At 39.1% G+C, this 15,030-nt stretch overlaps 1 protein-coding gene across 1 annotated transcript in view; it reads left to right on the forward strand.

Moving 5' to 3' along the window:
- The window catches only part of LOC145909417 (dynein axonemal heavy chain 8-like), a 38,775-nt gene that overhangs the window by 19,608 nt on the left and 4,137 nt on the right, over positions 1–15,030 (forward strand). The window contains exons 46-81 of the mRNA XM_082996809.1: positions 165–284; positions 346–490; positions 562–692; positions 1,082–1,260; positions 1,766–1,909; positions 2,133–2,305; positions 2,527–2,719; positions 3,023–3,175; positions 3,397–3,537; positions 3,902–3,995; positions 4,185–4,333; positions 4,476–4,630; positions 4,938–5,091; positions 5,450–5,614; positions 5,997–6,185; positions 6,554–6,710; positions 7,007–7,164; positions 7,352–7,474; positions 7,743–7,838; positions 8,031–8,150; positions 8,646–8,813; positions 9,100–9,237; positions 9,567–9,683; positions 9,794–9,934; positions 10,001–10,060; positions 10,360–10,494; positions 10,796–10,951; positions 11,223–11,405; positions 11,883–12,029; positions 12,341–12,552; positions 12,840–13,030; positions 13,160–13,298; positions 13,441–13,609; positions 13,929–14,064; positions 14,202–14,341; positions 14,767–14,937. Coding sequence (XP_082852935.1) covers positions 165–284; positions 346–490; positions 562–692; positions 1,082–1,260; positions 1,766–1,909; positions 2,133–2,305; positions 2,527–2,719; positions 3,023–3,175; positions 3,397–3,537; positions 3,902–3,995; positions 4,185–4,333; positions 4,476–4,630; positions 4,938–5,091; positions 5,450–5,614; positions 5,997–6,185; positions 6,554–6,710; positions 7,007–7,164; positions 7,352–7,474; positions 7,743–7,838; positions 8,031–8,150; positions 8,646–8,813; positions 9,100–9,237; positions 9,567–9,683; positions 9,794–9,934; positions 10,001–10,060; positions 10,360–10,494; positions 10,796–10,951; positions 11,223–11,405; positions 11,883–12,029; positions 12,341–12,552; positions 12,840–13,030; positions 13,160–13,298; positions 13,441–13,609; positions 13,929–14,064; positions 14,202–14,341; positions 14,767–14,937 — 5,342 coding nt within the window. The remainder of the gene's footprint in view (positions 1–164; positions 285–345; positions 491–561; positions 693–1,081; positions 1,261–1,765; positions 1,910–2,132; positions 2,306–2,526; positions 2,720–3,022; positions 3,176–3,396; positions 3,538–3,901; positions 3,996–4,184; positions 4,334–4,475; positions 4,631–4,937; positions 5,092–5,449; positions 5,615–5,996; positions 6,186–6,553; positions 6,711–7,006; positions 7,165–7,351; positions 7,475–7,742; positions 7,839–8,030; positions 8,151–8,645; positions 8,814–9,099; positions 9,238–9,566; positions 9,684–9,793; positions 9,935–10,000; positions 10,061–10,359; positions 10,495–10,795; positions 10,952–11,222; positions 11,406–11,882; positions 12,030–12,340; positions 12,553–12,839; positions 13,031–13,159; positions 13,299–13,440; positions 13,610–13,928; positions 14,065–14,201; positions 14,342–14,766; positions 14,938–15,030) is intronic.

Genomic DNA, 15,030 nt, shown 5'->3' on the forward strand with positions numbered 1-15,030 from the left:
AAAATCACTACAAATGCATAAGCAAGGACCTGTGCAGTGGGGCGATCCTGCCTTATCATGCCAAAGCATGAAACTCTACATATGTATAGTGTACATTTTTTGCACTGGTGAAAAACTGGTGTTAATTAGATGAATGAACTATTTACAGTCAATTTATTTTCCAGGCATGGTTTACATGAGTTCGTCTATTCTAAACTGGGACCCTATCTTGACGGCTTGGCTTAAGGGCAAACCAAACGTTATGTTCGAAGTGCTCATGTCCGCCTTTGAAGGAATCTTTTGTGGTACTTTCTTTTTTTTGTGTGATGTCGTGCATGTAACGTTTGCATGTCTTACTTTGTGCAGCCCTGTACAGGTTCGTAGAAACAGATTTAACACCAAAAATGAGCGTGCTAGAGTGCATGTACGTCCAGCAGCTTCTGACTCTGCTTCAAGGCTTGATACCAACCACTGATGACAACAAACCAATTGAAAAAGCGCACCTTGAAAGGTATTGATTCCTTGAACAAAATTAGATGTAAGCAAAATATTTATTTGACATAACTTCGTAAATGTTACTAGGTTGTTTATTTTCTGCTTGATGTGGTCACTTGGAGCTCTGTTAGAACTTCCGGACCGCGAAAAAATGGAGACTTTTATCCTAAAATATCATAAAGACAACGGAGGCCTTAATCTACCCAAGATGCCGAAAGGTTAGGGGATTGAAGTTGGCTACGTTTAGTTCATAAATCGAGTAAGACGAGCAACTACTTGGTCACATGTGCCTGCAACTGACATTTTTTGGAGCTATTGTACAAACTGTAACACAAAACCTCCGATCAGTGGTGAATAAATCAACAGTCAAAATAAATTTCGCCGGTGTTGCCATAAAATTGGTTGCATTATACAGAAACAAAACGATCCTCAAAGCACCTCTGACAGTAATAAAGTAAACACTATGGGTCAAGTCTCGTGAACAAGGCTGGTGAACAGGAAAATAGGGCATGATAACTATTGTATGACCTTGTGTGTGTAATGGGAGGGATGCCACTTGGAAAAATATTTAATAGTTTTAACAAGAGATTTGCCACCTATTATGCAGATAGTGGGCATACCATATTCGAGTACTTGGTGAACGAGTCGGGACAATGGGAACATTGGTCAAATCGAGTTCCCGCATACGATTACCCGCCAGATTCAACGCCCGAGTACATGTCGATACTCGTTCCAAACGTGGACAACGTGCGTATGGACTACCTCATGCACACGATCATGAAGCAGGTATAGTCAATATCCAAATTAACAAGTGTTTATTACGCTGAAAATCGGTGATAAGATTGTTCATATTAGATTAGAATAAAACGTGTCAAAGAATTGATTTCTGTATAAAGTTGTGTTTGTTTAATCTTTTTCGTGTTTCGACTTCATTTTCACCCCGCACCTTTGTTCTTGTATTATATTAACCCAAGTGATGTATAACGGCACGTGACTAAACCAACCAATGAGCTTCCGATGGTCCAAGTATAAATAGTCATGTGCGCCTGTTAATTGGGTTCTTTGCATTCGGCTCGACTCTACTCTATCGGAATCATTGTCCTATCTTTGATCTTCTGTTCGATGACAAGACACTGATATTATTACTGAGACTCTATAAGCTATTCGCCGGCTTGGGATTTCCTTTCAATTTCTATCGAGGTGGAAAAAATTAGCATGGCATTTTCTTGTCATGTTTAGCAGATGGCGATTAATGACTAAAGGTATGGAAACTTTACGCTTTTGTTCACAGGAAAAGGCCGTACTGCTCATAGGCGAACAGGGAACGGCAAAGACCGTGATCGTGAAAGGTTACATGAACACACGGTATAACCCAGAAACGCATGCAACCAAAGCACTCAACTTTTCATCTGCCACTACGCCACTAATGTTTCAGGTAAAATAAAGCTTCATTATTTAAGCAGTGGTAACCAGTGGTTTTCCGAATTCCACACATTTAAAACGATTCACTGCTCCTGCGATGTACGATGTGTATTAAGAGCCGTTCAAAATTTTTATTTGTCCAACGAAGCGAGAAAACGAATAGAAATTATACATGATTGATAAATATGCTACCTTGGTATCTCTCGCTTATCATGTATTGTTGTTGCTTTGGTCAGCGCACCATTGAGAGTTATGTGGACAAGCGTGTGGGAAGTACGTACGGACCTCCAGCAGGAAAAAAGATGACGGTGTTTATTGATGACGTCAACATGCCGATTATTAATGAGTGGGGAGACCAGATTACAAACGAGATTGTCCGGCAACTAATGGAAAGCAAAGGATTTTACAAGTGATTTAAGGAGAATTGAAACAGCATTTTAGGAAAACAGAGTGTATTAAAGTTTTCGAACATATCGTGTTTAAATTTCGTCCATACCTTTCAAGAAGTCAAAATATAATATACGGTCGGCCACTTGCCGTTCCCGCCGTATTTAACGTTTGTAAAAAACTTTGCACATAACAATCACCAAGCGATGACAGATCTGCTCACTTACTGCCTTTTGTTTTCAGCTTGGAAAAGCCGGGTGATTGTATCTTTATTGTGGATATACAGTTTGTGTGCGCCATGATCCAACCTGGTGGAGGCAGGAATGATATTCCGCAGCGTCTCAAACGACAATTTACAATCTTCAACAGTTGCCTGCCATCAAATGCGTCCATCGATAAGATTTTCTCCACTATTGGCTGTGGCCACTTTTGTGAGGTACACGGAATTGCCAAACCATATCAGGCGACACCAAATCGAATCTTTCCGCTTTTTGTAGTATCTGTTTCTTTCGTCATTACCATATCACAGCACTGCGGGTTTCTTTTCTCTATTAAAGTCTGCCTCTACTATAGAGTTTTTTATACTGTTACACTCAATAATGAAAACTCCCTGTTTAACCTTGCATTTATTTTACTGGTATAGCAGCCAGGGCATTGCAGCCAGCTGAAACAGCTATCTGTACCCACTTATAACAGCTTCCAAACTCATTTACGTGACGGAACTCGTATATTTTAACAGGACAGAGAGTTTTTACCCGAGATCTGTTCTTTGGTTCCACGTTTGGTGACTGCCACCAGGAGATTGTGGCAAGCTGTTAAAGGCAAACTTCTTCCAACCCCGGCTAAGTTTCATTACGTTTTTAACCTGAGAGATCTAAGCAGAATATGGCAGGTTTGTTGAGCATCGATTGGAAGTTTTTGTTGTTTGTATTGCATGATCAAATATTTAAGACAATACTTGCTCTGAAACAAATCAGCCTGGTATATTTCGGAGAAATATATTTCGCCCTTTACGCATAGCCAGATCCTAATAGTTGTCAACAGCATTAATTTTTTTCATAATTCCAGTTGCTTTTATTCGCTTTCGCATACAAATACCCTATCTGCATGTAGGGTATGTTGCAAATTTCCGGAGAAGTCGTTCCCGAACTGAAATACCTTATGTGGCTGTGGAAGCATGAATGTACGAGAGTGATTGCTGACAGATTTGTGAACAAACAAGACGACAGCTGGTTCCATAAAGCCATGAAGCAGGTTGGTGACATGTTCAAAACAGACTATTATAGGAGCTGCAGACAGTAGATCACACTGTTTCCACCAGTCTGGCCTCATCAGTGCAGCTGAGTCTTGATGTATCGCCAAGGTCGAAACATTGTGTACTGTCAGCTCACTGATCACGATGACTTATTTGCTTCTATTAATTTGTTACACGTGGACACAAATCTAGATGCAGTAAAACATTTTTATGGTTGAAAATGTCTATGTCTTATGCTTTACATAACCGTTAATAGAATAAGTTATTTGGGCTTACACAGAAAAAAGCAAGTGAAGTTTATTTTAACAATTTGCTCTTACATATTCATATGTAAAATATTCAAAACAAAGTGTGCCTGTATAGGTGGTTTTGGAGGAGGTAGGAAAAGATGAATGCGAATTTATTGCTGACGAACCATATTTTGTCAACTTTCTGCGCGATGCCCCGGAAGCAACTGGTAAGTTATGTTTAATCTCAAAACAATGTTTTCATCTGGAAATGACGTCGTATTTAAATTTAAATTCAATCCCAAAAGCATGCCGATTATTGGTCGAATAGCCAACCTTTTCAGCATAGTTTAGTTATCCCCGCCTACTTCACTATTTGCTAGGAGTTTAGTTTGTAAAAAAACAATCTTGGTTTCCAGGAGAAGAAGAGGACGACGCAGCATTTGAGGCTCCAAAAATATATGAAGGGACAACATCTCTGGAGCTTCTTCAATCCCGTTTAGTTTTGTTTCAGGGAATGTACAACGAGGCCATACGGGGAGCCAGCATGGACCTCGTCTTTTTCAAAGTAAAACTTAAAATATGACATATTCATTAGACATTTATGTTGGACTTTACCAACTTATGGATATTATGCCGCGTTTTATTTTTAGTACTGTGCAGGCAGACCTATAAAAACATTAGGTTAAACAAATCATTTTGCCATATAGGATGCCATAGTTCACCTGGTTCGCATATCTAGAATACTGAACACAGCACGTGGCAACGCCCTATTAGTTGGAGTTGGTGGGAGCGGCAAACAATCTCTCACCAGATTGGCTTCATTCATAGCCGGATACAAGACATTCCAGATAACATTGACCAGGTAAAAATCGTCGAATCAAAACCACAAACTTCCTATTAAACCTTTCAAACCTGCCACCTCGAGCACCAGTGTTTTGATAATCTTCCGTGGCAGCATTGGCGTAGCAACAGATTACGGATTTACATGATACTCAAGGCATGGGCTTGGATTGGCCACTTGCCCTATTGCAACCACAATTTCAACGTTCTAGTTTGAGACCTCTGAACAATACGCAAGGATTCGTTGCACTTCAGACCATTATCGATGTGCAATGTGTATCACATATGATACATGTTTCTTTACATAAGTTTTTTTGATTTTAATACAGATCGTATGGTGTGAGCAATCTGATGGAAGACCTGAAAATCCTGTATCGCACTGCTGGCCAAGAAGGCCATGGAATTACTTTCATATTTACGGACAATGAGATCAAGGACGAGGCTTTCCTGGAGTATCTCAACAACGTTCTGGCATCAGGCGAGGTAACATTGTTTTAAATGCTGTTCTGTTATTAAGTAAAAGTTAAGGTGGTTAACTATGCGTTTTTGTATGGAAGAAGCGTACATTTTTATAACCTTAGACGGTAATTGCTTATTCAGTGCTAATATGTTGGTAGTTTGGTCAATGGAATAGGACTTAACTGTCATTGCTTTTAGTTTAAAAAATGCCGAAGGTTTTGTTTTGGAAAGTGTTTTGCAATCGCGTGTATCATATGCACTATATAATGCGATTGGACTGACGTTAGTTATAACTTATTTACTTCTGTAGGACTTCGGCCAGTAAACAGTGTTTTTGCACTATGAAGTCTTGCAGAAGTAAAATGTTGATGTTCTTTTTTAGGTGTCAAACTTGTTTGCGAGGGACGAGATTGACGAAATCACACAGGAGCTGATAGGAGTTATGAAGAAGGAATATCCAAAACGTCCTCCGACCAACGAGAATCTCTACGATTATTTCCTCACCCGTGTGAAGAGCAACTTGCACGTGGTCCTCTGTTTCTCCCCTGTATGTTTTATTGTATAGAAAATAACTGTACATATTTATAGATAGATATATAGACTACACAGAGCAGAGATTTTTGCGTCAAACTTGTATATGCATATAAACTGTTATGGTTATTGGAGAATTACGCACTTTCCAGGTTTTGAAGTGCTAAAAAATATTTTCCTGTAATTTTATGTCATGTAAATTTCCATGCCCAGAAACTGCTGGTTGTTATAAGTTTATGATTTGAAGTTTATGCCCCTAATTTTATCCCCAACAAAAACAAAATTGCATTGATAAATTGATTAACCTATCTTTAATGTAGCTTCACCTTGTAATAAATACTACATTGTTCGATATGTTTTTGTGCGAATTGTTCTCAATTATTCCCAACACCTTGCAGGTCGGTGAGAAATTCCGTTCAAGATCAATGAAATTTCCGGGTCTCATTTCCGGGTGCACCATTGATTGGTTCTCACGATGGCCACGCGATGCCCTAGTGGCCGTTGCCCGACATTTTATATCCGGATTCGAAATTCAATGCACCCCTGAAGTCAAAATCAGTCTCTACGCTGTCATGGGAATGTTTCAGGTATATGAGATGTTTGTCCAGTGAAAACAACTTGACAAATCTTAATTTTGATATTCTCAACTATATAAGTTATAGTGTTTAAAACAGTGTTTCCCAGCCTGTGGTACGCGACGGCATTCCAGGTGGTACGCGAGCACCTTTCCGTTATTAGTGGAAATAGTTCGATTTAAAAAACCGTGACTGATCCCAAAATGTTCGTTACTTCATCCCCTAGGTTACTTTGTAACACTTAACTAAGTGGTACGCGTCGAAATTGTTTACCTCCTAGTGGTATGCAACCACAAAAAGGTTGGGAATCACTGGTTTAGAAAATGCCACTTTACAGCGCTGTCACATTAGTAACACCAACGTATTTTTATCCCTTCTAGGACTTGGTGGCGGAGGCGTGCACGGATTACTTTGAGAGATATAGACGACAGACATATGTGACACCCAAGTCCTACTTATCGTTTTTGGATGGTTACAAAAAGGTTTACAAAGAAAAGTTAGAGTATATCGGAGGCCTTGCGAAGAGAATGAACACAGGTTAATATGATTTGAATAAGTCGGAATAATCATGATTGTATTATCGATAATTGTGAATACCTGTATCTTATAGATACACTCCAGACAGATGTCTTATAAATTGATTTAATTGCATTAAACGTATTTGAAATATTTCATGTTTCATGTTTGATCATCTGGTGTTTTTGTCAAAATAACCGACAATAACCCAAAATTTCTTGGTAAAGCTGACAAACCTACAGAAACACCTGTTGATCTAATCAACACGATATACACACGTTCAGCCTTAACGTTATTACCTTCCTGCTCTTCGATAGGGTTAGACAAGCTTATTGAAGCGACCCAGTCGGTTAACGAGTTGTCCAAACAGTTGGTAGAGAAGGAAAAAGAGCTGGTCGTCGCATCGAAAAAAGCTGATGACGTGTTAGCTGAGGTTACAGTTTCAGCTCAAGCGGCTGAAAGTGTTAAAAGCAAGGTACAACAACCAAATTTTGATAATATTTGTGCAGAAGTAAATTAATAACACTTTGTACTATTGGATGTGGGTCTATGCAATAAAGATAATTTATTATGACGTACATGTTTTCTAAACTAGTATAGTGTTGGACCAGAATGAAATCCCATTGGTGAGTTTGTTAATTGAAAGTTATTTAAATTTTAAGGTGCAAAAAGTAAAAGACAAGGCACAGGGCGTAGCAGATGTGATCCAAGCTGATAAAGCAGTCGCCGAGGAAAAACTTCTTGCCGCCAAGCCAGCCCTGGCAAAAGCAGAAGCGGCGTTGCAGGTAATTTGTGCTGTACTTATACACAAATTGCATGTGATTTCGCTTATTATAATCTTGAATCATGGAAATTTAATGTAAAAAGTAAGTTACAGCAGTACTTCCACCATGACGGTGTCTGATTTATGGATTACCACATTTTTATCGTCAAAAAACACTGTTTCCTGTTTGTTTATCAGAACTATCAGCTATCACAGTTCAATTAAACTTATCAAGACGAACTTCAGACAAATACAGATTATTTGTTATGTTTTTTTTTAACTATTTGCAGACAATCAAACCTGCCGACATTGCAACAGTTCGAAAGTTGGGGAAGCCCCCGCATCTTATCATGCGCATCATGGATTGTGTCATCTTACTAATGCGGGTAGGTGGTTTATTTTTTTTAAACCACGATGCTTACTATACATTATAATATTCTTTTTGGTGTCGAAAGTATTGTTAAAATGATGCTATTTTTCCCTCACACGCCTTACTGAATCGTCAAAAAATATTGTGAAAAACACAAAACACACAAAATGTATTTTTCATTAGTGTCACAGCTTCATTGCTTTTGCAGCGAAAAATCAACAAAGTGGAACAGGATCCCGAGCGTCCCTGTATTAAGCCCTCGTGGAGCGAAGCCTTGAAGTTGATGAATGACACAAAGTTTCTGCAAATGTTGCTCGATTTTCAGAAGGTTTGCACCTTTTTAAGCCTTGGCTTTAATGCCTGCTTTTCACCGTAAAAAAAACAAAGAGGAGCCCAAGGAGGCTTTGATACCCTTTTCGTATGGTTTGGTATGCCAAACATCGATTAAGCAAAATATGAAAACTTTGGTGAGCATTATTTGTATTTTGGAAGTTTTTTTCAGGCTGAAATGTGTCGTATTTTTAATAAGCTTGTTTACTTTAAACAACGTAAACAATAAATACAACTTTAAGAGAGCTGTCTGAAAGATTGACTAAAAAAGTTTTACTTAGCAACTACAGATACGGTTATTGATCGACAGCCTACCTGGCTTGGTTCACCGATCCGGTGTAGTTTATTATTTTTTCATCAACGTAAACAAATTACGTTGTTTGGAGAAAACATATTTCTGCATGTGTGATTTGGTGGAATCGTTTCTCGTAAAAACAATCCGGAATGGAAAATGGCCTAATATTCAGTCGAATAAACTTAACAAATTGCACAGGACTCCATCACAGAGGAAACAGTTGATCTCTTGGAACCGTATTTGTCTCAAGAAGATTATACGCTCGAGTCTGCGAAGAAGGTATGTGGGAATGTTGCAGGTCTTTTATCATGGACAGAGGCGATGGCAACTTTCTTTGGCATCAATAAAGAGGTTCTTCCCCTGAAGGTAACTTTACTTTGTCTTTTTCTGCTCGAAATAACAAAATTCTGTCAAATGATTCCGGCAATCATTCCCTGGTTTGACCCCATAACCATTTCCACCTATTGCCATAGACCACAGATTGTGGTTGAATAAGACACTGGCGATGCTATGTATTATAGTCTCGTACACAAGCCGACTAATTTTACCTTGGAAGTTAACGTATTCCCAGACAGATAATACAAACATTTCCAAAAAAAAACTTAAAAAACAAAAATATTGACCGAAAGCACTTGGGGTTTGTCTTTGACAGGCAAATCTCGTTGTACAAGAACGTCGACTCGGTGCTGCCATGGCAGACTTGGACGCTGCTCAAGCAGTTCTTGATGAGAAACAAGCAGAATTAGATGCGGTGCAAGCAACCTACGACGCTGCAATGAAATCGAAACAGGCAATACTAAATACAGTTTTATCTGAGCAGCGTAAATTTTTTTATTAACTTTCAACATAAACAACAAAGACGTAGCTAAATTCGTTTCATCGTCCTCAATCCGCCAGCTAAAAATAATAATAACTACGGTTGTGTGACCGTAGTTGTTTGTGCACAAACAACCAAGGGTGTGAAAATTGCTTACTGGCAACTAATTCTTTAAGATCGCTTTTGCTTCTTTCGCAAAAAAATACCTATTTGCTGCTGACTTGTATTCTGTACACGAGGATATGTCCAAATCTCTCGGTTGACCGTGCGAAAGTCTCATCGACATTCCATCCCAATTTCAGGATCTTATCGACGATGCAGAAGCTTGCAAGCAGAAAATGAACAACGCCAAGACTTTGATCGGCGGTCTCAGTGGAGAAAGAGTGAGATGGACAGAATCAAGCAAACGCTTTCAACAGGTGGTCATTGAAAGCTTGAATTGATAATAAAGATGGACATATAAAGGCGCCAAACACTTGTTGTGATTGTGCTTTGTTGCATTTAATCTCTGTGATATGCATTTGTGAAGGAAATAAACCGGTTGGTCGGGGACGTGTTGCTTTCCTGTGGCTTCCTTTCCTATTCTGGGCCCTTCAAACAAGAGTTTAGAAATCTTCTGATGGAAAACTGGCAGAAGGAGATGAGAAAAAACAAAATCCCATTTACGGAGGTGCTTTACTTTCACGTATAAACGTGCGCACGTTACATTAACTGATAACTGAGCCTTTTTCTTCAGAGTCTCGACGTTACTGCCATGTTAGTGGATTCCAATACCATCAATGAATGGAACTTGCAGGTAAGTTTGTAATTTCATTTGCAGAAAGTAACCAGCATATTCCAAACAGTGTACATTTCTAACCATGCAGTTTGACTATGAATCGTATGCATTGGCGTCGGAGGCGCCAACATTCTTCATACACAACAGCATGTAGATTTAAAACCAATAAAAATTATGACTCGTATTCATTGGTTTGGACATGACGCGTTTGTTTTACTATGACTCGCTGTGTAAATGTTGTAACACACAAATCCCTGTGTAAGTTTACATTTAATTTATATGCATACGATACTGTAAGAAGTAAACTCATATTTTAGGGTCTTCCCAGTGACGGGTTGTCAGTTCAGAACGGTATAATTGTCACCAAAGCGAGTCGCTTTCCACTGCTGATTGATCCTCAAACCCAAGGAAAGATGTGGATCAAAAATAAAGAAAAGGACAACGAGATGCAGGTTCTTGCATTATACAAACAATCTGACTAATCGAAAGTAGTTATACGTGCAAAAAACTTGAGTTAATTTATCAGAATATAAATTCCAAAGCTATTATGCTTTTCATTGTGCGTTGATCGTCGCTGCTAAACAACTGCTCAGTTGCCTGCCTACCTCTGCGCATGCCTTGCTGCAACCCATTCCGAGTTAGCACCGATGATGAACGCAGTAGTGTTCGAAACGTCTGCACAATGAAAACATAGTAGCTTTGGTATTTATGTTCGAAAGCAGTTACTTTTTCGACAACAATGTTGTACTATAGGCGACCACGTTAAACCACAAGTTTTTCCGTACTCACCTGGAAGATTCACTGTCTCTCGGGCGCCCCCTACTGATCGAGGACATCGGCGAGGAAATCGATCCCGTGCTCGACAATGTTCTCGAAAAGAACTTCATTAAATCAGGCTCTACCTTTAAAGTGATTAAAATATTGAAAAATTGAGATCTAAACCATAGACTGCAGATAATGGGCTAGCGATCACTGTATAACTTCCGTAATGACAATATGCACAGAAACCTCTAGCTTTTGACAACAGGATCACCCTGCTGGCTGTTGTTTGGAATATATATTTTACAGGGCAAAATATTATGAAGCTGGTGCTTTGTGTGCATACTACCTTTATAAAATATTGTTTAACAGCCCTATATTTTGGTTGTGGTGGATCACAGGAGCTTTTTCCACATTACAGGTTAAACTTGGAGACAAGGAAACGGATGTCATGGATGGATTTACATTATTCCTCAGCTCAAAACTTGCGAACCCGGCTTATACACCTGAAGTCAGCGCTCGCACTTCAATAGTTGATTTTACTGTGACGATGAAAGGTCTGGAAGACCAGCTTCTTGCACGTGTGATTGTCACCGAGAAACAGGTATTTTCTGTTTCAAAAATTGTGGACACCTTATAACTTGACCTTTAGTAAATGGAGCATAGTTGGTTAAAAAAATTGTGAAAAATGTGAACCATTTTATACATGTTGGCAAGCTGCAGACAGGGTGTGTACACGCACTGTTTCGACCTGTGAGGTCTCATCAGTGCAGCTGTTGCAGTGGCACTGTGCTAGCTTTTACACTAGCAGGCACATTAGATTCCACTTTGTGGTACCTGTCCGGTCAACGTCGATCTGTTGGGTACCCTATACTGAGTACCAAACAAGCTTGCCAATACCATTATGGCTTTTTTGCACATATTTTATACATGTTGTTTGTAAACATTATAACCTACAGTTGGTTGCAAACCTTGTACATACATTTCATTCATACATGTGCAAGCAGAGAAGACGCCAATGTATGTAATGGAAATTATCGTAGCTAAAAGCCTAACAACCGACTTATCGTTAACAATGAAGGAATTGGAAGCGGAGCGAATAGCGTTGCTGGAGGATGTAACTAAGAACAAGAGAAAGATGCAGGAATTGGAAGATAACCTCCTTCTACGTCTGACTTCCACTAAAGGCTCTTTGGTTGAGGATCACAGTCTCATACAAGTGCTTCAGGTAAGTGGTTGATTTGTTAATACTAAAAAGATTGTCTCTTTGACATTGATTCCTTTGTAACTTACGCTTTTCTGTCGAAGGAAAAGGTGTAAAATTTGTACTGGTATGTTTTTTAATTTTATTTTTAATATCCGAACAGCATGTAAGCAAAATTATCCTCTGTCTCCAAAAGCGAGCCTTTTTAGCCTTTTTCACACGTTGCTTTTATTGCGTGGCTTGATGAAGGTCTGTTGTTTGACGACCGAAAAGTCATGCAAACAAGTAGTTTTCTTGCCAGAGGAGCTTTAAATTATTGAAATCTATTTTTCAAGGTCACTAAAACCACAGCCGAAGAAGTCAGCGAAAAGTTAGAAGTTGCTGAAGAGACTGAGCAGAAAATCAGCACTGCCCGAGAGGAGTACAGACCTGTGGCCTCCCGTGGATCGATCCTGTATTTCCTTATCACTGAGATGAGTCTGGTGAACGTCATGTACCAAACTTCTCTTGCTCAGTTCTTGGAGGTTTTTGACCACAGCATACAAAAGTAATTTCGTGTTTTGTTGGATTACGAATGTTTGTTTTTATGATCTAATTGGCATTGTTGTTGTAAATGTCGTAACTTATTTTTGTTTGGTGGCATATGTAGTCAATTAGTCGAAAAACAGTAAAATGATTGCAAAAATGTCGATTTTGTCACAGAGTCACGTAATTTCTCACATTTTGCATATTATGTGTGTATACTTTGTTCAGAATATCAGCGAGAATGAAGGCGAAACTATAATAATTTTTTGATGGCTATTAATTAGAATCGTGTCATGCCACGTTTTCCAGGTCAGCAAAATCTCCGATTCCCGCCAAGCGAATCTCCAACATTATTGATTACCTCAGCTATGCCATATTCTGTTACACCGCACGTGGTCTTTACGAGGAACACAAGTACATTTTTACATTGCTGTTGGCCCTTAAAGTGGACTTGCAATCCGGCAAAATATCTTCTTCTGAATTTGACATCTTAATAAAAGGTATATTATGCTAACAGTGTAGGTATACTATCCAAATACATATAAATTGTGATTGAACAGGTGGCCTCAATATGGTTTTATCCGGCTATATCAAACAACATATGGTTGTCATCGTTTATATGTCACTAGGTGGGGCTGCATTGGACCTTAACTCTGCAGATCCGAAACCGAAGAAATGGATTCTTGATATCACGTGGCTTAACCTTGTTCGATTGACGTCACTTCCGCAGTTTAAACAGATAGTCACACAGGTTACAGGAAACGACAAGTAAGTGCTTAATTTTATGAACTACCCAGCTTACTTTAGATCCAGTGCATTGGTTTTGAACTTTATATAGTGAAAAGTTTGTTGGCGTTCTTGATGCACAAAACTCTCCTAATGCCTAATTACTTGCTGTAATTGTTTTTAGAGCGTGGAAGAGTTGGTTTGACCAAGAAGCCCCAGAGGAATGTGACATACCGGAGGGTTATTCAAAGTCATTGGACACTTTCCGAAAGTTTCTTCTCATCCGAAGCTGGTGTCCCGACCGCACGATGGCGATGGCGAGATACTACATACTTGATTCACTTGGGAAGCGGGTGAGTTCTGTTTTGGATTCATGTGTGTAACAATCCAGATAAGTAAATGATTTGGAAGATTGCCGTGTTCGATACAGTCCATTCAGATTGGATGTCCATTTAAAGCTGGCCTAACAGGCTCAAATTGTATGTTTAGATTCTCCCATCAGCTATATTGCATTAGGAGATCGAGGGTTAAAACCAAACTGAGAGCTTAATTTTTCATGTCTCGTTGCGACTTGTGACTTTGGACTATTTTCGCTATATTGCCAGTGAACTTAATATTCCACTATACAATGGGAGATTTGTTCAACTTTCAGCCTCTGTATTTTTATCTTAGTACGCAGAAGGCGTTACCTTGGATCTCGAGGCAATGCATGAAGAAAGCAACAATTTAACTCCAATGATTTGCCTTCTCTCGATGGGATCTGACCCCACGGATCAGATTGAGAAGCTGGCAAAGAAAAAGGCAATCAGTGAGTGTTAATATGCATTAGTACAATCTTGCAACCATTGCCATCGCTTTTACACCGGTGCTAACCTTCTTTGAAGTTGCCATGAATCATATATTCTGATAATTGTGCTTCTTCATTAAGACGGATATGCTTTTTAGGATGTCAAGCAATTTCCATGGGTCAAGGTCAAGAGGTTCACGCACGTCGCTTGTTGCAACAGGCAGTGGAGGAAGGAGGTTGGGTTCTCTTCCAAAATTGCCATCTTGGTTTGATGTTTATGGAGGAACTGTTGGAATCAGTAAGAACCACTTAACTCTCTTCTCAATGTAGTATTCCGTTGACTTGTGCAACTCAAAAATACTTTTTTGCAACTTATTGTTTGTGATAATAGAGATTTATGTTTTTCTCTTTGCTCCACTTCATTGTCATCATCAACGTCACCATACTTTTCATCGTCATTACCTTTTCACAACCATCAAGAATTGCACAAGAAAGCATCAAAAAACATTTTCATTGACATATCATTGCTATAAAGTGCACTCATTACCTAGGTGAGTTTTGTGCATTCCTCAGTCGGTATAAATCCACCCTTTAGTTCGATATACCTAGCATACAATGATACGGTTTGTCGAAACATGGCCAAGACACGCTTCATTGTCATTACTTGTATTGGTTAAACTATAATGGAAATAATACCAGTTGACACTTCTTCGTGTTGTGAAGTTGCACGCTATGAAGGATGCCAACGCATCGATGAGGATTTTCATCACAACAGAAGTAAACCCAAAGTTTCCTATTACATTGCTGCAAATGTCAACAAAGTTTACCAACGAGCCTCCGCAAGGCATGAAGGCCGGCTTAAAGCGCACGTACGCAAGCGTAACCCAAGAGCAGGTCGGAATAAGTTCATGTTATATGAAAAATTGCATTGAAATTGATGAATTCAAGTTTGAAACGTTAAACCTCAAAGCAATACAGTCATTAAGA

Source organism: Ascidia mentula, chromosome 7 (genome assembly GCF_947561715.1).
Source record: "Ascidia mentula chromosome 7, kaAscMent1.1, whole genome shotgun sequence".
In the NCBI taxonomy this organism is placed as follows: Eukaryota; Metazoa; Chordata; class Ascidiacea; order Phlebobranchia; family Ascidiidae; genus Ascidia; species Ascidia mentula.